General features: G+C 48.0%; 2 protein-coding genes across 4 annotated transcripts in view; one reads left to right on the top strand and one right to left on the bottom strand.

Moving 5' to 3' along the window:
- Window positions 1-9,303, top strand: part of FAM234B (family with sequence similarity 234 member B) — a 33,674-nt gene extending 24,371 nt beyond the window's left edge. Inside the window, exons 10-13 of the mRNA XM_029954053.1 lie at window positions 1,933-2,088; window positions 4,407-4,524; window positions 6,021-6,241; window positions 6,808-9,303. Coding sequence (XP_029809913.1) covers window positions 1,933-2,088; window positions 4,407-4,524; window positions 6,021-6,241; window positions 6,808-6,813 — 501 coding nt within the window. The 3' untranslated portion in view covers window positions 6,814-9,303. The remainder of the gene's footprint in view (window positions 1-1,932; window positions 2,089-4,406; window positions 4,525-6,020; window positions 6,242-6,807) is intronic.
- A 706-nt stretch (window positions 9,304-10,009) lies between these two features.
- GSG1 (germ cell associated 1) lies at window positions 10,010-25,869 on the bottom strand. Of its 3 annotated transcripts, none has more exons than XM_029954054.1 (6): window positions 25,668-25,869; window positions 15,722-16,040; window positions 14,186-14,356; window positions 13,343-13,495; window positions 12,383-12,494; window positions 10,010-10,423 (listed from the first exon to the last, which is right to left on the bottom strand). In XM_029954054.1, the coding sequence occupies exons 1-6, from the start codon at window positions 25,713-25,715 to the stop codon at window positions 10,081-10,083; spliced, it is 1,146 nt and encodes a 381-aa protein (XP_029809914.1). In that variant the 5' UTR covers window positions 25,716-25,869; the 3' UTR covers window positions 10,010-10,080. The 3 variants fall into 3 exon arrangements, with proteins under 3 accessions (XP_029809914.1, XP_029809916.1, XP_029809915.1); XM_029954056.1 differs by having other exon boundaries at window positions 14,309-14,356; window positions 25,668-25,868; XM_029954055.1 differs by lacking the exon at window positions 12,383-12,494 and having other exon boundaries at window positions 10,010-10,418.
- Between the last annotated feature and the right edge of the window lie 646 nt (window positions 25,870-26,515).

The raw sequence follows: 26,515 nt of genomic DNA, 5'->3' as shown, positions 1-26,515 counted from the left end.
ACCGGTAGCCCAGAGACAGAATGATCTGGCATGTTCCAAGGACACTGAATAGGTCTTTCTGATTTTATGTGAGGTTGCATATTATGAGGATATAATGATTGGATAGACAGTTTTCATTCTAATTACAGGAAGAATTCAAGTTTAAAAAATTTTTTTTCTAATTGACCTAACTTTTCATTTTATCTTTACTGTAACATATGTGTTTATATATTACACACTGTTTCCTATGAGCAAACCCAGCACTTAATCATCCCCTCTAATATCTGCCAAGTTCCGTGCCAGATGCACAGATGATGTCTGTGGAGGCACAGCAGTAATGAAGACTGGGCCCCGGTCTTGTGTCATTCATTGTCATCGGGGTGCCTGTATGCACACTGATCTACCACATCATGGCGAGGGCTGTGAAGGAGGTCCCCACAATGCCAGGGGGATGTGGAGGGCAGATAGTGTGCGGGGAGTCAAGAGGTGCTTCATGTTGATTACAGGTTCAACGTTCAAATCATGAAAGCAGAGAAATGGTATGCTGCGTCAATACATAAGGGTAGGCCAAGGGCATTTCCTCCAGAGAGATCACAGTGAACTCAGCTGTTGAGGGAGGGCCCTGAAAAGCAAGGGTGCAGAATGTAGGTGATGTATTGGAGGCAGTAGGGTTATTCGGTCGTGAGCGGAGGACGGATCCGACGATAGAAGCCTCACTTCAGGGAGCACTTCCAGCAGTGCCGTACAGGAAGGAAGCAATGTCTGAATGTGTTTCAAAAGGATTTCAGGTAGAGATTGGAATTTTCATTGACATTGCAGCAGGACTAAGGGAGAAGGGTATATATAGCTTGATTCAGAGCTGAGATGCTGCAGGTTTGGACCTGGAATTTAATCCTGGCCCCTCAGCTTATTAGTGACCTTGGGCAAATTACATAATCTCACTCACCCAACTGCAGATTCTACATCGATTTATGAAGTGGAGGTATCACCTATCTTCATAAGGTCATTATGACAGCTAAATAACATGTGTGACTGGATAAAGTTTTTTAGTGTGGTGTCTCAAGACTTTTCTCCTCAGACCACCGGAGGGAGTCTTGAACTGCTGGCTCAGGGGAGTCTGTCTCTTCACGCAGTTCCAGGACCTTCTATGGGGTAGAGCCCGAGCACGGACATAGAAGGGGAGGACCCAGGGGCTGAAGAATAGGGGAGTGATTGTTGACAGAGCTGCAGTCCTTCCATTTATCGAAGAACAGACACTGAGGAGAGGGACCGAGAAGGCAGGGACTAAAGGTGGATGAGAGTGTCTTGTGGATTTTGGCTGAGAAGAGGCTCTAAAACTGTGAGGTATGAGGTACTTGGGGTGAAAAGGAGAGAGAAGTGTGTCAGGGATTATGAGTTCAGGCCCCTTAATTGTCCTTTGAGAGATGCAGCTGAGGAGTGAATTTCTACCATGCTGGGGCTGAGCTACATGTGACACCAAGGAGTCACACCCAGAAAGCTTTTAGCACCACACACAGGACTTGCGTCCACTGAGTCACTATCCCCTAAAGTGGTGGCTGCAGTGGTGGGAGGAGATGCTTTCCTCCCAAAGGCCGCCCTCTGTGGGAGCACTGGCACAGACCTTGAACAGTTGGAGTCCCTTCCTGTCCCTGAGCCTCCACCCTCTCACCTGGAGAATGAGAGGTAGCTCTGATGATTAATGTCTCCTTCCCACTGGAGAATTCTACAGTTTTTTAAACTCTATGAAACAGGCACAATGGCCGCAGAAAACTCGGGCTTGATCCCTAGGGCTTACTTAATATTCTCCGAACACCCAGTTTGTTCACATGTAGTAAGCTCAACCTGTTAATACACGTGTAATTTGGATCTCTGCGGGTTTTCATTGCTCTGTGTGTTTTCTTGGGCTGCTGCCTTCCTGAGGACGGGCTGTACTCACAGGCTCCTCTTCTGCAGATGATGGTGGTGGACGGGGACTCAGGCTCCGTTACCTGGAGCTACCACGCTCCCTGCCTCATGAAGGAAACGCCAACCACTTCAGCCGTTACTTCGGACCAGAAGTCTGTCTTCCTCTTCTGGGCCGAGGGGCTGTCAGCTGTGTCTCCAAGTTCCGTGAGTGAGCCTGGGGGATGGGGAGCCTTTTGTCACTTGGTGAGGCGACAGCTGCTCTGCTGGGCTGATTGGGCCTGTAGAGCCCTGGGCCTGCAGCCATGCTTCTGGCGGGGGGCACGATGGGGGATGGGGCAAACAAGCAGCCCTTGGGCAGGCAGGGCAGAACCCTGCTTCCTCCCGAACCCCTTGCCCCGGCCTTGCTCTTGGCCGGGCGGCGTGAAAGCTGACAGCAGCCCCTGGCTGTGGCTGCCGACAGCGGGAGGCTAGATAAAGCACAGGTCTTCTCAGATTTCCAGCTGATCCATCTGTGCCACAGTTGACGAGAACTGACTGTGACTGGTCTGGATTGGGCAGAGGAGGTCTTATGGCGGGTGAGGCTGGGCTTTGAGGTGAATAAACAGAGTCTGCAGAGATGGTGTGGGGCTGGGATGCAAGCAGTTGGAGAGGATGACAAGGCCGAGGTGGAGAGTTCACCTCGGGGAAGTACGGCAGAGAAGGTCCTGTGCCCAGAAGGCAGTTTGTGGAACAGCAGCATTTCGATGGGGCTGATGAGTGAGGCAGGGCGCCAGTGGTCTTAGGTACCTGGGAGTGTTTGGTGAGACCCACCCTGAGTTAGTTCAATGGAACACATGTTGACCAGCACCTACTCTGTGCCAGATGCCGTGTTCTCTGTAGGGGCCTAAGGATGGACTGGACAGAGTGCTACACCTCTAGAGGAGAAGACAGATGGTCCCCGGATGAGGGGGTACTCGGAAGGACAAGAGTCCTGAGTTCATCAACCGGGCACTCTTGGACAAGCCGCCTCACTTTTCTGAGCCTGGTGTCCTTTATCTGTCAGTGAGGAGGCTAATATATTCCCTCATTCTGAGGATCAGATTTACTCAGAAATCTAGGCTCTTGTCCAAACTCTGTTCTGCCCTAACATGTGCCCAAGGGTGGTTTGCCTAACATTTTAACTTCCTGGTTTATTCATTTAATAAAACCAGGGGATTGGAGCAGGTGACTCTCAGGTGTAAGTGTCTGTAAATAACCACAGAGCAGAGGCATGTCACAAATGCTGTGATCGTAGCACAAAAGGAGAGGATATTAATTTTGTCTGGGGCAGTCAGAGAGCTGTTTGGGAAAGAGATGGCATTTCGGTGTGGGAGCTAAGGCTGAGAATTGTATGAATGCATGGCAAGGGGCTGCAGGGCTTGTTAGTCTGAGGGGGAAATGGGTTGACCGAGGTGAGGCAGGGCACAGGTAATAGAGGTTCCGGAAGCCTGAGTGGGCAGGGACATAACTGTAGGAAGAGGCTGGAAACGGCAGATTTGGATTAAATGGTGTGAGACCTTGGTTTTCAGGCTAGGAACCTGGGCTCCATTCCAGAGGCAGAGAGGAGGGAGTTTGGCTCTTTGTCACGTGGACAGAGCCAGAGGCCTGTTCTGTCAGGCCTGGGCTCCTGAGAGTGGGTGGAAAACGCCCTCTTCCGTGCAGTGGTGGGAGCGCGGCTGCAGGCCTCCTGCCTGTGGTTCTCCTCATTTATGGACTTCTGCTAAGAAGATGGGGTTCCTCCTCCCCAACTCGCAGGGCCCCAGGATGCTCCCAGGGGAGGGGAAGTACTTGGGGAGCTCAGTGGAGCAGTCATTTACTAAGCTGTCCACGGTGTTCTCATGCAGTAACGACCGTGTGGCTGCACACGTGTGCAAGAGCCGGCGGCCATCCCTGCGCTGAAGTCACACCGGTAAAGGAAGGTCCCCTGTGCGTTTCTTCTGCTGTAGGGACTTTGGAGACTGACACTTGGGCCTTGGAATATTTTTTGTTATAATGAATGAGTTGCTTCTTTGTGGTCAATGCTCCGTTTATGTCAGGAACTGAGAAGATTTTTGTGGATTTTAGCTCGACACTTGTAATTGGCTTTAATATCCTGTGGGAGGAGATGTCTTTTCAAACATACATTTTGTCTCCACAAAGCCCCGCCTACTGCCAGAGATGAGGGGGTGTTGTAATATTCCCACGGGCAGAAGACCGGGGCCGCCCCATCAGATTTCTCTCCTGGGGCGTGCATGCTTCCGTTCTTTTTTTCTCATAAGGGAGCGAGCATTTTCCAGCTCTAGCGGTTTGAAGAAATTAGCGGTTAGACTGTTTTGAGCCCTTTGAAATATGTGGAGTTTTGGTATGGGAGCTTTTCTCAAACACATGCTTGTAGTTGGGGTCAGGTCATAGCATCTAGGAGGAATGAGTAGTCACCACTGTCCCCTCTGCCCTTTTCATCTGAGGACCTCACATGTGGGAACATAGAGTGACCTGTGTTCGTTCTTCTTGCTTCTCACTGTTAGGACGCCGTCCCCGGGAGCGAGCCACTGGGCCTTCACCACCTCTACCTCCTGCACCCCGCATTTCCCTCTATTCTCCTCGATCTGGCCAACGCCACGGGCACAGTGACGGCCTCAGAGGGTAAGTCCCAGTGACGGCGGGCACTGCGTGCACAGCGAGGGGAGAAGATGTGCTGGTTGTGTGTGTGAGGGCACCACTGTCCAACCGTGGAGGGATGTGTGCTTTCAAATGACAGCTGAGCCACTCCCATGTTTTCCCTGGCGTCCCTGGTGCCCAGGGCCATGGCCGCTCACAGGCTGAGGACCCAATTCTCTGAATTGGCTGAAAGCCGAGGGCAGGTGCAGCCCCATGTCCCAGAGGTTCTCGGGGGTGTGGTTCCCGCAGCCACGCCTTCAGCAAACATTTACTAAGCATCACCTGTACGTCAGGCACTGTGTCAGGTGCTAGGAATACAAATAAGACTGGTTTCTTGACCCTCCAAGAGCTGAGGATTTAGAATCAGCTGTGAAGGATATGATGGGGGTAGCTGTTGCCTCCAGGACATTGGTTTAGGATCAGTGGGAGGCTTTCTTTTGACTAGGACAAGTAAACACGCCCATTGTGTAGAAATGGCTGTCAAGAAAGAAATCAAAGGAGGAAGAAAAAAAATTGTTCAGAATCTGACCACTCATTATTGCTATTAACATTTTAGAAGTATTCCTCAACTTTATATATGTATGTAAATAATACCATACAGCAAAATTTGGATTCTATATTAGAGTCCCGTAATTCAGGCGGTCAGAACTCTGGAAACTCGGCCACTGCTACCTCCTGGTCTGGAAGGGTCCGACGGTCTCCTCCACAGAGATCCTTTGCCTCACTCTGGCCTAAGAGAGTCTGCAGTCCTTGCTGCGGTTTTTGTGTGGAGGGAGACCGGATTGGCCCCTTTTACTTTACTTATTTCTGTGTTCTCTTCCCATTCACAGACTGGCTCACTATTTGCCACGAATTAAAGCCAGTGCTTGTGACTTTCAGTTTGTTAAGATACATAGGGAAGAATGCCTGATCTGGAACTTGCAGGCATTCCGGCCTGCTGGCTTTGTGTGTGCTGGGGGCCGGGTGGGGGAGAATCCTGTGGTTGGACCTAAATGAGCTGTTTCTCAATATTAGCATCAGATATTCAGTGAGCACTAAATGATGGTAATTAAGAATCCAGAACCCATTTTAAGGATGAGGCTAAGTGAACACTGAGGGGGCACATAGCTTCTGTGACTGCGTACTGAAAATCTGGGAATTCTCAGAAGTTCTCTTTTGTTGTGCTCACTTTTCTACCCAGTTGTCATCAGAGTTGTCATATCCTCATTTCCTGATTTGAGACATTCTTGGAAACAGTTTCAGAGAAGCAAAGGTCCAGAGACTGGGAGGAATGCGCTAATTTGCCAGTCACCGTCCATCCCCACTGTGCACCCACCGCCCAGCTCAGGGCCCTGCATTTATGAGGCGCTTGATAAACTTTGCATATGAATTAATGAGGGAGCAAATGAATGAATGAATCTAACTGCTGAGCCAAGCCACTCTCCTGTTAGCAGAAGTTTTTGGTCATTATGTTAATTGCTCTTGTTTTTGTCCTTCCTCAGTTGGAATTAACGACCTCTGGAAAGATGCCTTTTATGTTACCAGGACAACAGGGCCCAGCTGGGAAGGCCACCCAGCACCCCTGGTGGTCAGCAAGCTCAGTCTGCGGTGGGCACTGATGGAAGGCCAGGTGGTCCAAGTTGAGGATACCGCCCCCAAAATTGGCCGTGGGGAGCTGCGAAGATTCCTCTCTAGGATAAAGTTTGTTGATCTTTCCCACCAGGTGAATCGCCTCTGAAAGAAATATTTGGGTACCGCTGAGGGATTGGGGCAAATACTGCCAACTCCAGCTTTGTTCTCTAGAAGGTAGTGGGAGCCTTCTCGGGTATCAAGAACCAGTTGTTTTAGAGTAGTGCCATTTTCTTAGGGTGCTCTGTGACCATTCAGAAAGAGTCAATTATTTTTTGCTGGGAATGGGACCATGTCCCTTAGGGGACATTTGGAAATGTGGGGTCCTGGTTTTCATCATCTCAGTAACTGAGGTGGGTGGATACTACTTGAATTTTCTGGGCTGGGGCTAGTGATGCTGACATGACGCAGTGATTGTGGCAGTTATCGACTCCAAAGAACGCTAATCCCCACCCCTCAAATACTGTGGTCTAGTTCAGTGTTCAGGAGTTTATCATGGCAAAAGGTAAAGTCTCTGGACCTTTCTGCAAAGACTTGTGAACTACTGGGGCTAGACAAAAAAAGACAGAAAAGTAGAGGAATAGCCTGACCTTTAGGTTTCCTCTAGTTCTCTACCATGAAAAAAATTAAAGTCTCTGATGCTTGCACTCTTTCCCCTAGATCTAGTCTGATGGAATCTTCAGTTTCAGAAGAAGTGAGCAGGGTGGTACTGTCTCTCTCCTGTCAGCGCCGAGTCAGTTCTTTGGAGAGAAGGAAGACTTCAGCCTCATCTTGCCACGTCTGCGTGAGGCAAAGCACTTAGGGAGGTGCATCAGAGTTCTTTGATGATGGCGCCATCCATCCGGCTGGGGTATCTGACCTCCGTTTTCAGTCCCTGCATTATTTCCCTCTGGGCACTCTGTGGATAGTTTGGAAATGTGAATCTTCCGTGTTGTGTTTTGTATGTCTAATTTATGAAGTCTTACTGGGAGATTCCAGTGACGTTCCTCCCCAGAACATTTTGTTTTGCATTATGCCACGAGTGTGTATGTATTAGTATTGTGAGGAAATATTTTTTTTAAGTCTGTTTTAAGCTCCAGGGACCCCGTTTCTTGTCCTTCTGAAATACATCTCGTTTGGTCATCTTGAGACGTCCGGTGCCCTGCCTCTGATGTTCAGGGCCACTTGTCATTTCCCTCTGTGTTCTCTCACCACCTGTACCTTGGCTTCTTCCCTACCTTAACAGCAGGGAGAAGACTGGCAGTGGGAGGCTGAGGCAGCCAGCCAGCACTTATCGTATGTAGCCTCCTTCCTCACACTTTCCACCTCTATACACTTAGTTACCGTAACCACCAGCACATTCCTGTCGGAAGGAGAGCCAGAGTAGTACAGGTGGGGACCCACCTCTAACCATGGTATCATGTGGCCTTGATTGTTCTGCCCTGCCCGTCATGACCTTTCCATGGCAGTAGCCGCGGGAGCGCTCGTGCGTGTGGGCCTTCCGTGCGTGGAGTCAGGAACGACGGAGGCAGGTAGCCTTACCCCTGCCTCGTCTCCACTCTGCTTTCTCGGCATCTCCTCCCGGGCGTCCTCCTTAGCGCCTCTCACTTGCCCTCTTCTATTCAGAGATATTTTTGCTTTGCTTGCATGAGAGCAAAGCCATTTCTGGGTTTTATTCTTGCTTGAGTCCAGTATGCAACCATTTTGCCTGCACATCTTCTTCCTTATAGAGCCCTTTGAAGCACTGTATTTTGGGAAATTCCCTTGTAAATATTATATACTTAAGTTCTTTGGAATTATTTCCAGTGCTTATTTCTTCCTTCTTCTATAAATATGTTACTTCTATTAAATTCTCTCCTAAACTTCTAGGTCATTGTTTATATAGGAGAAAACCCCACGTTAACTGGCGGGGAACTGCTTTTCTTCTTCAATAATTTTGATAGGTCATGCCCGAGTGCAACTCAGGTTCTGTCTTTGCTTGAGCCTGTGTCTTTTTAGCTTGTATTACTAAAGGGAGTCCAGAAACTTTAGAGATTACAGAAATCTAGGGATCCCAGACTTAAAGGGATGTGTATTGCTTGCCCACTGGTTGGCATTATGACAGAACACAGGTTTGATAGCACTAGCAGATAGACCTCCCAGGTCTTTGGACACCCCCTAACCATAGCCTCTGAAAGCAAATCTGGTTTCAGTACTTTGGGAAGCATGTGTGGGACCAGCTGATTATAAACTTGGGGGAACAATTAGAGGATAACCCAAGAGGATGGGGATGATTCTAGATTCACTTCTAGGGTTTGAATCTACTTGGGTAGAATAGCCTAGGATCTTCTTTGGCTTAATAGAGAATTCTAAGGACTAATTTATAGTCAACCAAATACCTAAAACTTGGGGTGTGGTTCTGTGGCCTATGCTGTACCATCTATGCCTAAAGCTTGTTCTCTTCCACGCTGAGGCTCTCTGGGAAGCCAGCCACTTTAGGGAGAGGAATAAAATGCAAGGCCATTTACTGGGGACCTGCTCTGGGGGGGATCCTTTTTGGTAGAAGATTGTGCTTAATGCATGTGCTTGAACTATGTCAGAGGAAGCTAGGAGGAAAGAATATTTCCCTAAATTCTTCATGTTGTGTTTACAGACCAACTTAACATAGGTTGTTTTGACTATAAGTTTGGCTCTCTTTTTGCTAGACACAGGACAAGCTCGCCTCCCTCCTGTAGCCAGTGTAGAGGGTAGAAATGGTGGCTGAGGAATGAAGAAGCTCCCTCTGACCAGCGTGGTGCTGGTCTGTCAGATATGTGCCTACACTTCCTTCTTCTTATAGGCATCCACCCAACCTGACATCTAAGATAGGAAGAGCTCCTCCCTTCCCCGACTCCCAACACGGAACGCCAGCAAGGCCAGTGTGACTGCCGCTTATGGATCTGCAAATGCAAGGGCCTTCCTTCTCCCAAGCTTTCCTCCTTGCTATCCTTACAGCCCCTTACGTCCTTGACAGCATCCATCCATCCTCTAGATGGTCTGTATTCCCCCGTGGCAGTGTGGTTTGCTGATACCAGCCCCCATGAATGTGAATTGCTACTTTTATTGCCCATACTACAGAAGAGCCAGCTGGTATATTGTCAGGAAGTACTATTTAAAATGTGAATTGTTGCAGAACAAATAAATACTATGTCTAGGAAACATGCTTGTGTGTTATCCTTATTCTTCTTAGCCATTGGAATGGTTTGTTTTCCCTTACAGAAAAGAGAAAGGGCAAGTGGGTGGATGAGTTGGGGATCCAGAGAGGAGTAAATGCCTTTGGATGTGTCCCTTACCATAAATCCCATGATGAATAACCTCAGTGGACCAGTTTTGAAGGTGGACCTGTCCCTGCATGCTGTGGGAGCCTTCTTGTGTATACTAGTCTCCTGGTGGCTTCTAGGTTAATACTTAAACTGTCATTGGATACCCTCCTATGTGGATGCAGGACACTGCAGCAGGCAGCATGGAGGACATCTGCCCTACATGTCCAAGCTCCCAGAAGGGCCTTCGTCTTCCATTCTGAGACTTCCAGGAAAATTTAAGTGCACCATGGCAAGTTGAGCCACAATCAACAACTGTTGAGTTGCCCACCTCCATTTCTCCACATCTCAGATAGATGACCAAACTGATAGACCCGTAAAGGGCAGGGACCGTATTGCTTAGCCCAGAACCTGGCACATAACAAGCAATCAGAAAAGGAGAGGAGGTGATTCTGAACCTGGGAGGTAGGAAGATGGTGAAACGAGACATGAGATGGAGCTGGAAAGGAAAAGGGAGCGATGGCATCCCGGCACGCACCTCTTTGGACTTGTACTTTGGGAGACTCCTATTCTTAACCTAAGAAAACCATGCTTAAGAGACAGACTTTGGCTTAAGTACATGTTGATAACGAACATGTAAGGTTGGGTTCAGCCTGCCCTCTAAACTCCACTACTCCTAGCACTGTTCTTCCTCTACAAATGACCCGGCCACCTCTTCCTTAAGCCCCTGGCTGGGTCCTTGCTGAAATCCCTTGTTGCGTAGCTCTGAGTAGAAGTCCACTCCTTCAGAGACCGAGCGGATAGGCTGATTGTGGTACTGCTGGTAGCTGGTCAAAGGACCCCCTGTGTGGGCTGCACACGGCTGCCGAAGGAAACATTGGTGGTGATGTGGCAGGCAGGTCAGGTTTCCTTTGAAGCTCTTACTGTGCTTACACTTGAACTCCAGCACCAGCTTGGTATATGTGTTGAAGGTGGTGACCGCCGATGCCATGCAGCAGGTGAAGGAAACCCAGGCTGTGCTAGGAGTGAACAAAAAAATTGGACAGTAAGACCCTGACCTCCTTACAGGTTTCAGAGAAAATAGCATGATCCCTTCCTATTAGTAAACTAGGCCAATGTCCCTTAGGGTTTAGGGAACCGAGTGTGCTCCCTTCCACCATGTTGTAGGTCAAGAACCATGGGCAAGAGGCCTTAATTTGGTCTTAGTAGGATACGTTCTGAACGTTTTGAAGTCCAAGAGAATGACTCTTGTAGTCAGTAGTGTTAAAAGTCAGAGTAGGAGTTTAAGAGATTTGTTCTCACTGGATTGATTAGTTGTCAGCGCTGAGCTCCTTATTCCCAGTGTGCCTGTTTCATATACATATGTAAACACCCAAGGCACGTGTGTGCACACACAATTTTTCTGGACTACTGCTTCCCAAGCTGCAGATACTCTTGTAATTTCCCAAGATTCCAGAAACTTGTAGCTCAGCTGAATAGAGTGGACATTGCCCAATGAACAACTCCTCCAACCCCACCCTTACAACCTGCCAAAGATTTTCCTTTGTTCAGATCAGATGCTGAGAGTGATCATTCCTCTTCCATCTTCCTTTGTTTTGAGGTTAGCATTCTTAAGGTTCACAAATCGAGCTTCTGAGAGTCCTTCAGGACATACTCACTACAAATCTGGAGGTATAGGTTGTACTAGTGGAATTTGCCTATTATGAAAACCATGTGGTTCTTGGCTTAAGAGAGTTTATAATGAATGGAAGAGAAGCCAGAGATTTAAGAGAAGCTGGTTGGATTTAATATGTTAAAAAAAAAAAAAAACCCACCAGGGAACTGTATCAAACACATTCCTAAAAACTTGGAAAGTCAACCCCTAAATCTCCCCCACGATTCTGGGAAGCCCAGGAAACAGGAAGTTGTGTGAGGTTAGTGAGGAATTTTCATGAGGTCAAGTGATGGTTAAAGCCAGGCCACACGTTGGCACAGCGTGTTCCTATCTGCTGCCTCTGACAGACTCAGTGGACTCAGGCTGGCGATGCTTCTGATGGGAATTTTATAGTGTGAGCTCTGCAGCTGTTAAATGCCAAGAATGGCTTAAAGATGGACACAAGGTGCAAAACCGCATGTCTGGAAAATAAGCTCTGGTGGCTGGTGGATTAGCCCAAAGATGCCTGAAACAAACGGCACACTTTCTATCATGAGAAAAGGGGATAGGGCCTTCTAACAGACACGGACAGGCTTCCATATTGCCTCCTTGAGCCCAGCACAGTGTCTTTTCAGCACTGTGCGAGTTCTTCACACTTGTCCCAGACAGGAGTGCAACTCCAAGCTGGCACCCATGTCCTGGAGAGAGCACATTCCTCAAGGGAGAAAGTGAAGAACTCTGAAAGGGGATATTTACTTTGAATGTGTGTATTTTGTCATGGTAGCTGCCTTTCTTCAAGAGAAATCAAAAACAACTGGCCCCTTAATTCTTTACAGGTTAGGGAATGATCGGCAGGGGAGGTAGGAGGTAGGAGGAAGTAGGAGGAAGTTACTCATGACTTCATTATGGGAGAAGAATCAACCATTCACAGGCGATGGGATTCCAACCAAACCTCAAGGCTAACTCTTCATTGCTCTGTCCTCTAATACCTTGAGTCACAAAATACATAAAACATAGTGCATAACTTCCATGAGCCACACAAAACCAGCCTCACTTCCCAAGGCAACATGTATATCAGGCGAAGAAGCAACAGCTACTACTGTGTGTCATCAGACAAACTGGACAAAACAAGTCAGAAAGAATCCTTTCCGTAGCTCCCCAGGAGGTGGGGAAAGAGTAGGTGGGACCTCATGGGCCAGCCTGCTGGTCCACAGACCCCTGGGATGAGGGATTGATGAAGAGGAGACAGGACGACACCAAGCAAGCATCTAGTTGAGGGCAGAACATCTAATGCAAGTTAGCTGTGGAGGGGCTAAAAAGGCTCAGGAGACCAGTAAGAACTTACTAGAAGGCCCAGCCATAATTCCAAGAGTGTGGCCTCCAGTCTTCTGGACCCACGTTGGCAGTTGCCTGGAAGACTTGTGAATACATCATATGGGCCACCATCCCCAGAAGGCCTACAGAGGGAACAGGAAGGCAGCACCTTTAGAGAGACACTGGCATCACCATCTACAGGGAATAGGAGTTTGGAGCAACCGCCTCATTTTGCATCAGATGCAGCCTTAGTTGAGAAGTTCCATTACCCAGTTGCCTTCATATTTCCGGGGAGACTCCTCTGCAATGGGCGCTTCTCCTCAAATGCATAGCTTTGAAATAGGCTGCCCTAGGCTGAAGGTGTAGGGCTATGGGGAAAGTTTCTGAGTCAATGGTGCACTTGGGGCTTTTACTTCTTCCTGCCCCGGCCCTGTACATGAGCTCTGCATCTCTTTCTCTTACTTGATCCAACAGAGTCTTGAAAAGCTGTGTATGTGTACAACTTAAAAGTAAACCAAACCATATTTCACACACTGAGAAAGCTTGCAAGTAAAAAGAACCTAGAGGTAAATCATTTTGTAAAGTATGTAATTTAATACAAAATTTCATTCCAACATAAACACACCTGTAATGTTTCTCCTATGTCCATTCTTTTTCTTTTAATGTTTATTTTTGAGAGAGAGAGGGAAAGAGACAGGGTGTGAGCAGGGAAGGGGCAGAGAGGAAGACACAGAATCTGAAACAGGCTCCAGGCTCTGAGCCATCAGCCCAGAGTCCGACGCAGGGCTCGAACTCACGAAGTGCGAGATCATGACCTGAGCTGAAGTTGGAAGCTTAACCAACTGAGCCACCCAGGTGCCCCATCCTATGTCCATTCTTTTTACCACCTGTGGGCACCCCCTTCCTGCCCTCCCGACAGACACACACACCCTCCAGGGGTGCCTCAAAGGCGGCCAGGATAGGTACCCCCTCCAGCCCAGGAGGCACACACCTGACAGGACGGAGGAAATTGCGGCGAAGGCGCTCAGCTTGAGCCCGAAGCCCGGGTTCCCAGTGAACAGCAGGTCCATTAGTAGCAGGAGGAAGCTGATGAATTCAAGTCCGATGGAAGAGAACTGGGCTCCCATTGATAACCATAGGATCTCTGTCAGAAACCAGAGGAAGAGCCCTCACCCAGACAGTTAAATACCTGAACGTGGTACAAATGATTGCTGTCAGAAGGGAAAAGCCTCACAGAATCAGAGAAGGGGAGAATGAGACAGAGCTAGCACCTGCTTGGGAACTTCCTCTAATTTGGGTCCTTTGCTGTCAGCTCCTCTGCTTTCTCCCTCTCTGCTTAATATATAATCAAGAATACCTGATTGGCTGGAAACACCATTAGATTCCAGAAGAAATCATCTAATTGTCACCAAATCTTCCAGGGACATGACTGATATGGATCATTTTTGTCTGTTTTCCTTATTGAATTTGGAACCATCAATTTCAATTCTTTCTCCCCCCTTCCCTTTTACACTCCATTCTATTAAAAATATACATAGAGAAAAATATATGTATGTATTGGAGGGAAAAAACCCCTCTAAGCTTTTCAACATGGTTACTAGGCAACAAGAGGAAGTTAGAGCTATTAGTTGGAAGTGGTTTTTCTATTTGTGAACTTTATTTGTTCCTGTGGTTCCTTTTTAGCATTCCTGCATACGACTGAGTGACTGAGCAAGCGTCAGCTCTGGAAGGAATGTGTGTCACCCTGTGGGGCTCAGAAGAAGAGAAAAGGAGATCACAGTAGTTGGGCCAGAGAGGCCCGGTCAATGGCAAACAATTGATCAAACCCACATACTTGCCACATGCCCCAGGGAAGGGTGGGGGAAGAAAGCCTTCTCCATCAACCGCTTCCCTCCAAATCGGAGAGTGGGGTGACGTGGGCCTTGCAACGTGGCAAACTCCAGTAGTCCTTTCTCACCTCTCTCGGTTGGTGGTGTGAGTTCAATGAAACTTCGGCACCTCTCCCCTGAAACACAGATGAGGTCTGACTTCAGGGAGGGAGGAAAACTTTCCCCCATCTCCTCCTCACGCAGCTCCATCCATTTGGACCAGGCCCTGCCCCATGGACAGTAGGCAGGCAATGACATGGGCTGGAATTACTTAGGATTAATTTCTCCCCACGCCTCCGCCCCGATTCCTGACGGCGAAGGAGAGAACCTTGCTGAGAGGGCTTCTGCAGGGAAATGTCCCCATTTCTCATGCCAGGAAGGGTTAACAATCCCAGTGCTGACCAGTACTGTTTGCTGCCACTGCACCACTGGATCGATTTTTTTCCAGGACTGGGGTCGGAGCAGTGCTAAGTGGCACGTTAATACTAAATTTAAATATACACATATTTATGTTTCTCTTCCATCTTCTTTCCCCCTTACACCAAATCGGGAGAAATAGCATGGGGTTAATTGGACACAATTCTGGGCTTTAGAGAAACTTCACCACTAGTGACCTCTGCATACTTTGAGCAAGGAGGAGAGGGGCGTCCTTAGGCCACATGCTCCTCATGGAGAACCCCAGGGAAGGAATGCACAGTGACAGGGCACCGCTCTGCCACTATGGGCTGAGTGGCAGGAGATCTGGGAGGGTCTAGTTACCCTCCCTGGGCTTCAGTTCCCTGACCTTGTAAATTATAACGGTAATACTTAGCAGGAGAAAACTGTTTTGGTAGGATGGGGCAGGAAAGGGCTTTACAGGGAATCTATTCTGATCTTTTACCTCACCTGTGAGAAAATCAAGGTCTGTAGATAGGAAGCTGCTCATATAAGGTCACAGCTAGGCAGAGCCAGGGCTTTTTCTAGAAGAATCATCTCTCCTCCCTTGGTCTCCAAACGGCAATCCTAACTCACCAGAGTGGGAATTCTCATGATGTCACAAGTCTAAATGAAACCCGTTAAGGGCAATGCTATTTTAAACCAGCGGGTCTACTAGACAGTCAGGAGGGGAAAAGCCAGGAAGGCCTTTCGACCCTATTAAAAGGGAGTCCTGGGGCACCTGGGTGGCTCAGTTGGTTAAGCATCAGACTCCTGGTTTCTGCTCAGGTCATGATCTCACGGTTCGTGGGTCTGGGGCTCTGTACTGACAGTGCAGAACCTGCTTGGAATTCTCTCCCTGCTTCTTTCTGTCTCCCTTCTCTCTCTGCCTCTCCCCTCCCTAGCTCACATGGGCTCTCTTTCACTCAAAAATAAATAAAAGTTAAAACAAAAAAAAAAGTTGAAGGGAGATGGGACACACTACAGAGGTGGGAGAGATGCGGGTGTTGGGGGTGGGGGTGGGTATGGCGAGTGCTGCCTCCCACTGGTTCTTCGCCCGTGTGCCGTGCCTGGGGTGAGGAGCCCACCTGGTTCGTCCATGCTTTCCTCACAGGATAGCCACATGCCACTCCAGAAGGTAAGGAAGGAGAAGCGGTCATCCCCAGCCTCCCAGCTGTACTGCACCACCTCCTGGGATGATGTGTTGGTGCTGCTCCCATCCAAGGGCACCGGCATGCCAAAGCATTTGGTTGCCAGACCTTTTCCGCACACGGGCTTGGGCACCTTCTGTGTGCCCACAAACCAGTAGTTGCTGAGCAGGGATGTTGTGGAGAGGCTGAGTGATAGCATGTTGAGGATGGCAGATAAGAATGTTCGTTGGCCATAGAAGCCCTTCGGGAGTTCCATCTGTAACAGACCAACACAAGGGGAGAACCTGATTGCAGAGCCTCCTTGGAGACCCGGACAGAGTGCCCGATCCTGAGGCTCGCTGTGCTCAAGCCACGGCCTTCCACGGTGCCGGGCACAGCCAGCCCTGGGAGCTTTCGGAAGTTCAGCCTCAGGAGTGGCCTGGAGCAGGCACCACGGCAATGCTGTTTGTTTAAGCTGGACCTTATTATACTATAATGTTTATTGAGGATGATCTGAATAAGTATCAGGTAATAACCTCAGCCAGAATGTGATTAAGCCACTGAGCTAGTATATATCAAGCTGAGTAAAAGAAGTGTGGTCACTCTAATGCGCTTGCTGATAATTATTTTTGATCTTGCCTTCATTGAAAGGTCGTAGCACTGGCGGGCTAAGGGATTTGTTATTGTAACAACTGAAGTTTTTGGTGCCCTCTTCTCTGTATTACAGATTAAAGGGGGATTTGTCCTAACAAATACTAAACTGGAAGTCGGAAGGTGAGGAGTAAGGATGAGGGTCTTCAGGATTAAAGAAGGCAGCGGACCAACTGGGATGTGGGGTTGTTGAAACCCTGGGTGAGGAGATGGGGCTATAGGTTCTGAGAGAGTGGTGATCTGGGTCCAGCTTTCACTCACGGCCAAAGAAAAGACAGAATCTCGAATGGGAGGTGTCTGTGTGGTGCCCATGGAGACTGGACACCAAGTGCCATGGCCATGGAACCCCAGGAAGGGTGCCCTTGGCCACTGGAGAGGAACTGGAGGAGCATCTCCACTGCTTGATGCAGCAGTGGTGACCGACTCACAGTGTGGCAGCAGAGAGATCTGTGGCCGCGTGGCTCTGGCTGGAGCCCCTGACCTCCTCCTCATTTTTAGCCTAAGAGGAGACCCAGTTGAAAAATGACCAGTATTAGATATTTCAACCTTGATGAGTGGTGGCTTGGAGCCAGACTGAACTTTACAAAAATAAAGAAATCTGACAGGTCTTGCACTTTGTGTTATGAAGCAGTTTATACTGTTACATTAATACATACTGAGCGGAAAAGAAGCCCATATTCAGTCACTGACAGATGCTTCTTAAAGTAAACCATCTTGAGCTTTCCGGGGGAATCTCACATATCAGAATTAATCAGACCTAAATCTTCTTAGCTTAAGCAACGTAAATAAAACCATAGCTAAATGGGACAGGCTCATAAATCTGCTTCATCATCTCCAGCTTAGCATTTTTACATTTAACAGGGAACTTTATCTTAGAAATACAACAGTTTGTTCTTCAGAATTTCCAGGGACTAAAACAGTGCATACCACAGACGAAGTACAGATGATTTATGGCAATAAGAAATATACAAGGTTCATATGCATATAAAAATCAATACATAAAATACATGATAAAACAACTTCTGGAAAGCAATCTGCTAATAAGATTTTTTTAAAAAGCACTCAACAAATTAAATCCACCAAGAATTGTCGGTCCGTGCAAGACTCTGGGTGACCTTGGTAAAGACTGAAAACCACAGCATCCGGAATCAAGGAAGATCTTGTATTACCAGATATGAGGTCACATATTGCCCCCGTCCCCCATAAGAATGTTTTCATCTTTTTAGTTCTGAAATGCTATTGGTTTAGTCATTGTTCTGTTATTATACATTATTCTTTCTAATTATTTTCACATCCGTTGCTTGAACAGGCAATGGACTTGCAGGTGAAACATCCTCATTAATCATTCTGTATAACTGCAACTAATAATTTAGGCAATTCTATATCTTCAACAACTTAATTTTCAATCTAATATGGCTTGGAAATTTGTCTACTATCACATTATATTTTTTCCCCCTCTACCCTCAACTCATTTCAAGTTACACATATTTGTAAGTTATTCCACAGATTATTGACAGATAAGAATAATGAACCTCACACTGTGGTATAACCACTTTGTGGCACCAAAGTGATAACCAATTTAAGGAAGAAGAGACATTTTAAGGAAGAGGTAACCGATTCAAGGAAGAAGAGATTTGAGAGGCAAAGGATGAAGAGGCTGGAGTAACGCTCAAAGAGGCTGCTTCTAGAAGGAGTGTCCAACCAAGGATGGACACAAGCAGCTTCATTCAAGAATTATTTTCCCTTTCCCATTGAAAGGGAATTCATTCAAGAGCCTTTTCGGGAATTATCTTCAACACTTACAGTACTGTGCCCTTCATCTTGTATTTTATTTCTCCTTCTAAACATGTTCTTTTCTCTCCAGGATTCAGATACCTCTTGCATTGGAAGACCAAGTCTAATTTTGCATTGCCCTCTTTAAGGTCATTGTGAAGAAGGAGTGGCCATAAAAAAATTTTATCTTGGCATATGCTGACAAGTCCTATGCCAAGGTGACTCTTTACTCTTAAGAAAAGGGACAGAGAGTGGCTTCCCTTGATACTCTTCTGGCTCAGTGCATAGGTGCCAAAATGTCACTAATTCTTCCATTGACAGAGGTTAACAGAAAAACTCAGAATTAACACAGACAACAAATCGATGAGACACACACCTCTCTAAATAAGGTGCAAAATAACTATGGAATATATGTTCTGAGCAATAAGAGCAGGAAGCTGGGTTACCTTGGCCATGGTCAGCGTCTTGCTGCTTGTCTGAAGGACCACGGATGCCATCTGTATCCCAAATCCCTTTGGTTTAATGTTGACAGAATCAAACTGCCTTCCCACCCTCCTGCCTCCCTACCCCACCCTTCTCTTCTATCTCCTATTTTTTTGGAGTGCCTCATGATTAAACGCTGCCTTGTAGGGAACTTGGGCATTTAATAATTGACAATGCAATCATGACCCAGCTGTTCTGGAAGATTACACAGGAGAGCTTGCCAACAGGGATCTGGGATTAAGCACAAGGAAGCAAGGACCCACATTCGCAGAGGGAAGTTTCTTTAAAAAGTAAGTGAAGATTCAGTTTCCATCTAGCTGGCATCTCCTAGGTAGCTGGTGGGACTGGACTGGGTTTGATTTTAATGGCAGACACAGAAAATATTACCGGGTTGCCATGACTACAAAAGTTCCCATCCCCCTGCATAGGGTTTTCCATCCTTTTAATAAGCTCTATTATCTGCAATGTCAGGGCCTCATAGAGCCAAGGGTATGAAAGATCTTCCCAGTGTCACAGGTGGCCCCCACCGTCCAGTTAGCACCATTAGTGAGGATTATTAACATTTCACATGGAGCTCTGAGATAGTGCTTTGGATGGGGTTGGGGGTGAAGATGCAGATGGGGAGAGATCTGGAGAGAAATGATTGCCACGGTCAGCCATGCTATGTCTATTTACCATTTCTCTCCCAACCATCAGGCAGAGGAATAAAAATATTTATATTTTTAAAGGAGTTCTAAAACATTAAAAAAGTGATTTGACAAATGATGAAGGGGTGGATTGCCTATCTTCTGGCGGCCAGTCACCTAAGAGCCAGGAATCCTTTCCGTCCTCAAAAATTGTAGCAATTAATTAGGATGACATGAGTGGAACACGTTCTGCAGCTGCTTTTGATTCTCCAAACACCCCACACCATGCACTTTCATTCTGTGTGCCCTTGGAGGTGCTCTTGCTTCTACCTGGAATGTCTTCAGTCTCCTTTTACCTGGCAATCTGCCTCTTATCAAGATCAGTGTTAAAGTCACTCATTCTTGGAACATGTTTCTTTTCTCTCAAAGAACAGTCCCCTCCTCTCTGTCCTTCCATACTGGGCACCTCTTGTGATGCTTTCTATGGTACATGATAGCTGGCTTGATTGTACAGTCCTCAAAGCAGGCTCCAGGCTCTGAGCTGTCAGCACAGAGCCAGATGTGGGGCTTGAACCCACCAATCGTGAGATCACAACCTGAGCCAAAGTCAGCCGCTTAACTGGCTGAGCCACCCAGGCTCTCAAAATCATAAAGGCCACTCCTTTATTGGAGAGCAGCAGTTCTGGGAAGGTACTCGGATTCTGGGGTCCCATCCTGAAATTTCACAGGACTGAGGACCAGGAACCTGCAATTTTAGAAATCTCTTCATATTACCCAGGGATGGGCTTCTGGTTTCTGGTTCCATATGTAAGAGCTTGGAAGTTACCACGTCAACCGTACAATGAGTAAAAGGCCGAACAGACTGGAAAATCGACAGCCAGGGAATGAATGTACCATAAAGTAATACCCATCTGATTCATTTGGGGGCTTAGGTTTAACGAACCCCTTTGCATTCTGCCCTGGTCCTCCCCCACCTCTTCTAGATTTGCCAGCAACCAAGTCGCGGTTTTCCTCTTCTATATTTGTGTAGTCAGTCTGGGGAATCAAAGGCAGGCTCCCCTCAGACTGAATTAGTCCAGATTGTAGCCAGATAAGTCTCTCTGGATCTTGCTTCGACTCTTCTAAGACTGATGTAACAGCACACTTGACACACATGCGCTTATGGCCGGGCGTGATTCCCCAGTTTCACCCAAAGGACCCTTTATTCATTGTGGCAGAACTCCCTCTCATTTGGGAGAAGGGAGGAGGAATTTTGTGGTCACTTTTCACATTTCAACTGGCTACAGCTTTTGTCCTGACGCTGGGTGGCGCTGTCTCCTCACATTTTCCCTCTTCCGGCCCGGAGGTCCTAGCCCTGGGTGCAGGTGATGGCTCCTCCCTGTGGGATGGCTCTTTTTTCTTCCTTTGGCCTCCTCTTCACTTACTAATCTATAGAATGCCAGGTGTCAGCCTTTTGGAATTCAGGGCTCAGAATGAACTCTGGGAGCACACAGCTGCTCCCTCGAGGACATCTTGCAGGATTATTTCCTGTAGCACATTTTTCTGTGACCAGTTCCAGTTTCAGTGACTCAATAGATCCTCAAATACTTCCCAGGGGAAATACAACCCCACGGTATCAGAAAATAGAGTTCGCCAGAGTTTCCTGATGAGTTTTGTACACATTCTTCTTTATTGAATCGTGTCCCCGTTCCCTTTTCCAGCCCAGAACAGTGAACAATTCTTTTCCCTGCTCTGTGCTTCCACCCTTCAAATACTTGCAGACACTTCCCATATCCCGCCTGAGTCACTGTTTGGCACCCTCTGAGGTCTTTGGTTTTTATTGCCTCTGCTCAGAAACCGCACCCCTTCTGCCTTCATAGCCTGAAATGTGCCTTCTCCAAGGAAAAGGTGGCGGGAGTGGCGCAGTCTTGAGGTTATGTGAGGAGGCCTGGAGGTAGATTGAGTGAAGCCAGTGACACTTTGGCACTGGGGGTCTCTTGCTTACTCTGGCCCTTTCCAAGACTGTTACACGCATCATTTTGTATGATTTTTCTTAAAGAGATTACATTATTTTAGGCCTCCCCAAAGCCTGAACATACCCCTTAGGAGGCTGGCTCTTTGCATGGCTGGGCTGGCTACTAGCTCTGAACCATCTCGAGGACACTCTCCCTCCCGAGGACCCTATGTCACAATGTCTAATTTCCCTTTTTGATGAAACATGAGTTTCTCTGTCTGGCAGCCCACTCACTTCCTTTCATTATAATTTAGGCATGTTAATATATTTTTCTTTTTCTCTTTCCTCTCTTAGAACAGAAAAAGTCATTGCTTGTCAATGCAACATGCCTATAATTAGGTTGGACTCAGAAGCTTATGACTCAGGACAGACACCAAGATTCCATATCCCAAAACAGTATTTAACTTCGGTATGTTGGACTGTTACCATGTCAGATCATCCCCATGGGGATGTATATGTGACTCAGCATTTATGACATCACAAAGCCAAGGGTTGAGACTAACCTATCCTTGCTAAGGTCCTCGATTCCCTACACTGTACAAAACCATATTTATTAAGTGTACATAAAGGGAAACAATGGTTTGGGGGACACCCACACAGACTCTGTAAACAGGAATCCAACTTACTGTTTTGTGAATATACTGTCCATTAGAAATGATTAAAACAATGGATAAGACCGCTCAGCCAGAGAAAATTGCACAGCATACCACTTCCCTGAGGCAAAGCCTTGTGGCAAATCCCTTTTTGTCTGTCCCCCCCTACCCCCTATTATCAATAGTGGCATCTTGGCAGTAGTATCTCTGTCCTTTGCCCAGGAGTCAGATATCTGACCCATGCCCCATTAACTACTCCCTTTCGGTTACTCAGCAGACAAAAAGCTAGAGTGGAATGTAAAGTGTTTCTGTGGCCACTGGCTCTGATCTACCTGCCCCCGTTCTTTGTTCCTGCATGTTCTACTGTGTACCTCCTCTTGGGCAGCTCATGACATGCTGGCTTGACTTTAAGTTGCTAGATACAGGAGCAGCTGTGTTTTATTCATCGTTGATCCGCAGACCCCAGTGCTTTCTAACATCCAGGAATGAATGAATTGAGGTTTGTAATGGAAGCCAGGCTCAAAATACAATTAGGAAGCCTATGCGTCAAGAAAAGCTGTGAATAAAGGAAAGTGTCCCAAATAGTCTTCTCTTGTTAAGGGGCATGCGGATCCTCCTGATTCCCATACAGAGGAACTGTGAGAAGGTAGAAGGTCCACAGGTCCACAGACACACCATGTGCCGTTCTACATGAATACACCCATAGTTTCATCCAACAGATCCTCTGCCAATATACTTCCTCCCACCTGTGGAAACATTCCCGCCTTTCGATGAGCAAAGCTCAGAAAACAGCAATGATCTCATGAACGAGTATTATCTTTAGTTCACAGATACCAGGGTACAAACAGATTGCTTAAAAGCCAGTGACGGATTGGAAATGCCATGTCCTTTCCCAAGCTCCGTGATTCCCTAGTGATTGATTGGAACCCATTTGGATGACATATCTTGCAGCATCTGAGATTTCACAGCTCCACAATTTTTGCTTCACTGTCTGTGTTTGGCTCAATCACTGATGAAACAAGGAAGGTCTTCACACAGGACATTTTGATCTACCTCCCAGCCCAGAAAGGAAGAGTAATGCCACCAGAATAAATGCCCATGCTGAGTGTCCAAAATATCAACATAGGACCCTGAGCTCTGGGATTTCTTAGCTCAGGTTAACCTAAACTGCCAAGTGTTTGATGTCCACATGGCCCCAGAACTGGGGCGTGTAGAATACAAACGACTCCTTTCTTTCTAACATGGGTCCCTAGTTGAGTTCTGGGAACACTTGGACTTATGTTCAGTGGGAAGGACCGAAGAAAAGCATTTTGGAGCCTCTCCTCTCTGTCGCCTTTCCCTTTCCGTTGTTAGTGGAATTGTTAGAGGGCTTTTGCTAATGCAGTCATTTCCAGGAGAGGAAGCGGCCTTTCTTCCATACCCAAAGCAGCTGGAGTGAATCAGAGGGGCAGCCACATCTGTACATCCTGTGGGGCAATCGCTCACGCGGGGTGACCGAGCCCTCGGGGCCCGCTGGGGCTGGGGGCTCTTGGGGACCCAGGGACCGGACGGGGAGGAGGAAGGTGGCGAAGGGGAGCGGCCTCCCCAGGGGTGCTCAGGGCCCGGAGCTGGGTCGCTGCATTTGCACTCCGCGCGCGCCCCTCTCGTCCTTCCTTCTCCGGCTCTCCCTTCCCTCCCCCCTGCAGTCGCGGTGTCCGAGCCCAGCAGAGTCCCCGCCGGGTCCCATCGCCCCCCTCCGCGGATGAGTAACACTCCCGCCCCCGGTTTACTACGGCTCCCCGGTCGCCTAGCAGCGGGCGCGCGTTGCCATGGCGACGCGCCCGGAGCGGGTTTTGAATTGTTTGGCGCGGCCCCGCCCTAGCTGCGGAGCGCAGGGGCCGGGAGCTGGAGCGGGTGGGGCCGGGGACTGGGGCTGGTCTTCCTCTCCCGGCTCCTGCGTCCACCGTGAGCGGCCTCCCGGGCCCTCCCGAGACCAGGGCCCGGCGACAGCTGGCGGGAGGGAGGCTGGGCGGCCGCCACGTGGTGCCCAGGGCGGGCCCGCTGGCTGGCGGCGACTCCTGCGCGGCCCGGGTCAGCAGATCATGCGAACAGCTCCTCACGCCCAGGCCCGCAGGCCTGAGGGTCAGGAGGTTCGGGCTGCCCCCGCCCTTCCCCTAAGGTCCCTGGCTGCTTGCTGTTCTAAAGCAGCACTGTGTCTTCGCCTCATTTCATGGGCCCAAGCGGGGAAACTTGGAGACAGAGAAGCTTCCGCAGTTCTGAGTTCTCACTACTCCACCCACCACTGGACTAACGATTTTGACCAAGTTACATAACTCAAGTTACCTGAGTGATTCACAAGTAAATTAGGAGAGAGTTGTCCTTCACAGGACGCGTGAAAGTATAGAGGGAGGTGAAGGGAACCTACCGTGTTCCAGACACCTGGCCAGACTCCTCACAAACATCTCATTTAACCCTAAGTCACAATGGGCCTGAACAGAGAGGTAGACACTCCGTTCTAGAGGGAACATTTGACTTGCTCAAGGCCGCAACGCTAGTAAATGGTTGAGTCATGGTTAAGGGGAGGCGCTCACACTTTAACCAGAAACAGGGGTCCCAGGACAGATTATGGAAACACACAGAAGGATGCGATCGATGCGTGTGTTTTATACTTCAGATACACACTGATGAACTCTCCCGTATTCCTCCTATGTCTCTCCTAAATCTAGAATCGATAAAATGTACCATGCCTGGCTTTTTCTATCGCATTCTTGCCCATTTCTGTGGGTTCTCCTATTTGTGATCTATTCACTTGGGGTTGCTCTCCTTTTGTGATCCCTAACATCCAGCCAATGAACAGCACACCACACTGCGCTGTGTGGGAGCGAGCACCTGTGGGTTTCATTTCTCTGGAGAACCTTAAGCTTCATTTTTCTGTCCCGAGAAAGGCAAGAAGCATGAGAACGAACCACATTTGCTTTTCTAGTAACTCTCTGAGCTGAGAGTTGGCAGTTCCCAGCTATCTCAGATGGGACGCAAGACATTTACAGATGTGAGTTCTCCGAAACAAGCCAAGACATCTTTTGCTGTTCGTGAGAGTCTTTCCGGATCTGGAGGGATCCCTGCAGATTCTCCCAGGTTCTCTGAGACCAGAAAGAGCCCAACTAAGGTTGTGCTCTCCTTAGTTCCAGAAGATTCCATATCAGAGCTCACTACCAGCGGGACCATGGGGATGCCTCACCCTTCTCTGGCAGAGAACTTATCTGCTCTTTCAGTTCAGCTCTGTGGTTGCCTCTGCCACGGAGCCTTTACCAGGAACCTGATTTTGGCAGCGGGAATCCTACAGATGGGAGGGGGTAAAGGAGAACTAGAGGGCTCTAAGCAGGCTTAGGAGCAGCGAGAAAAAGTAAGATGAAGAGGCAGACGCGGAGGGAAGGGAAGAGGGTAGTGGAAGAAGATGAAAAAAACCAAAGGCCCAGGTATGGACATCACCAGGTTTATCAATAAAAATGGGGCTTGCATAACACATTTCAATTCTGTTTTGTATAACCCTACAGTGTGATCTCAAGCTTTTTTACTGTGAGCATGTGAAACAAGGCAGTCAATTTTTTTTTAAGCTGTATTACAAATCCACCATGAAGGGCATGATGCAGGGGAGAGTCATGAGATTTCAAAAATCTTGTGATGAGCACTGGGGGTTGAATGGAAGTGTTGAATGACTCTATGGTATGCCTGAAACTAGTCTTACACTGTACATTAACAAACTGGTTTTAAATGAAAGTGGAGAAAAAAAAAAGCCTGGTACTTACCTTCTGGGTGAGACAAACATTTTGAGTCAGTTGAGAGAGTTTGCTCATTCACTTTGATGCTCTGAGGCAAAGGTGTTTCAGTTTCTCTTCTGCTCTGCCTTAATCAGTTGAGTGGAATGAGTTTCTGGTGTGAAGGTGAATCAGGTCCCCTCTTGCCAGCAGAGGGGTGTGGTGGTGTGAGGTGGGCTGGAGGAGATGGAAAGGATATCCTGGCCCAGGGTGGGCGGGGCCGGCTGACACAAGAGGTTTTCTCTGTGACATCACAGTGGCACGTAGGGACCTCACTGCTGCCCACCCCGCTCTTGCCACCCCCAGAAGGATGGGGGCCACTCTGGGGTACCTGCCAGAGGCCTGGATACCTTCTGAGTCATCCAAACCAGAGCTTCTGTTACTGTGCAAAAGAACTGTCCTCCACCCCCTACCCCCTTCCTGCCGGAGATCCTTGTAAACTAGCAAATTCTAAAGGTCTGGGATAGCTCCCACATGTTGCTGACCACACTGAGTCGTGAGGCTCTAGACCAGTGCTGTCAAAGGGAAATACAATATGAGCCATACGTGTAATTTAAAATTTTCTAGTAGCCACATTTAAAAAAGTAAAATGGACACACATGTGGCAATACAACAATGATATCATGGGTTGGTATCATCAGCGTAAAATGTAGTCCTCAAAACAGTAAAGTTGGGTTCGATGGAAAAATAGCTCACATTGCTTAAAATGAAATAAAATCAGACATTCAGCTCCAGGGGTGCCTGGGTGGCTCAGTCAGTTAAGCGTATGACCCTTGATTTTGACTCAGGTCATGATCTTATGGTTCGTGGGTTGGAGCCCCGCATCCAGCTCCATACTG

Source organism: Suricata suricatta, chromosome 10 (genome assembly GCF_006229205.1).
Source record: "Suricata suricatta isolate VVHF042 chromosome 10, meerkat_22Aug2017_6uvM2_HiC, whole genome shotgun sequence".
In the NCBI taxonomy this organism is placed as follows: domain Eukaryota; kingdom Metazoa; phylum Chordata; class Mammalia; order Carnivora; family Herpestidae; genus Suricata; species Suricata suricatta.
The sequence above is the reverse complement of the archived record's forward strand: the minus strand, read 5'-3'. Positions and strand labels throughout refer to the sequence as shown.

Excerpts from the sequence above, each read along its gene's own strand:
- GSG1 (XM_029954054.1), bottom strand. The coding sequence starts at position 25,715 with ATGAGCAAACTCTCTCAACTGACTCAAAATGTTTGTCTCACCCAGAAG. Across the intron at positions 16,041-25,667 it reads ATGTTTGTCTCACCCAGAAG|ATGGAACTCCCGAAGGGCTT; the intron begins GTAAGTACCAGG and ends GGTCTGTTACAG. Across the intron at positions 10,424-12,382 it reads AATTATGGCTGGGCCTTCTA|CACAGCCTGGGTTTCCTTCA; the intron begins GTAAGTTCTTAC and ends GTTCACTCCTAG.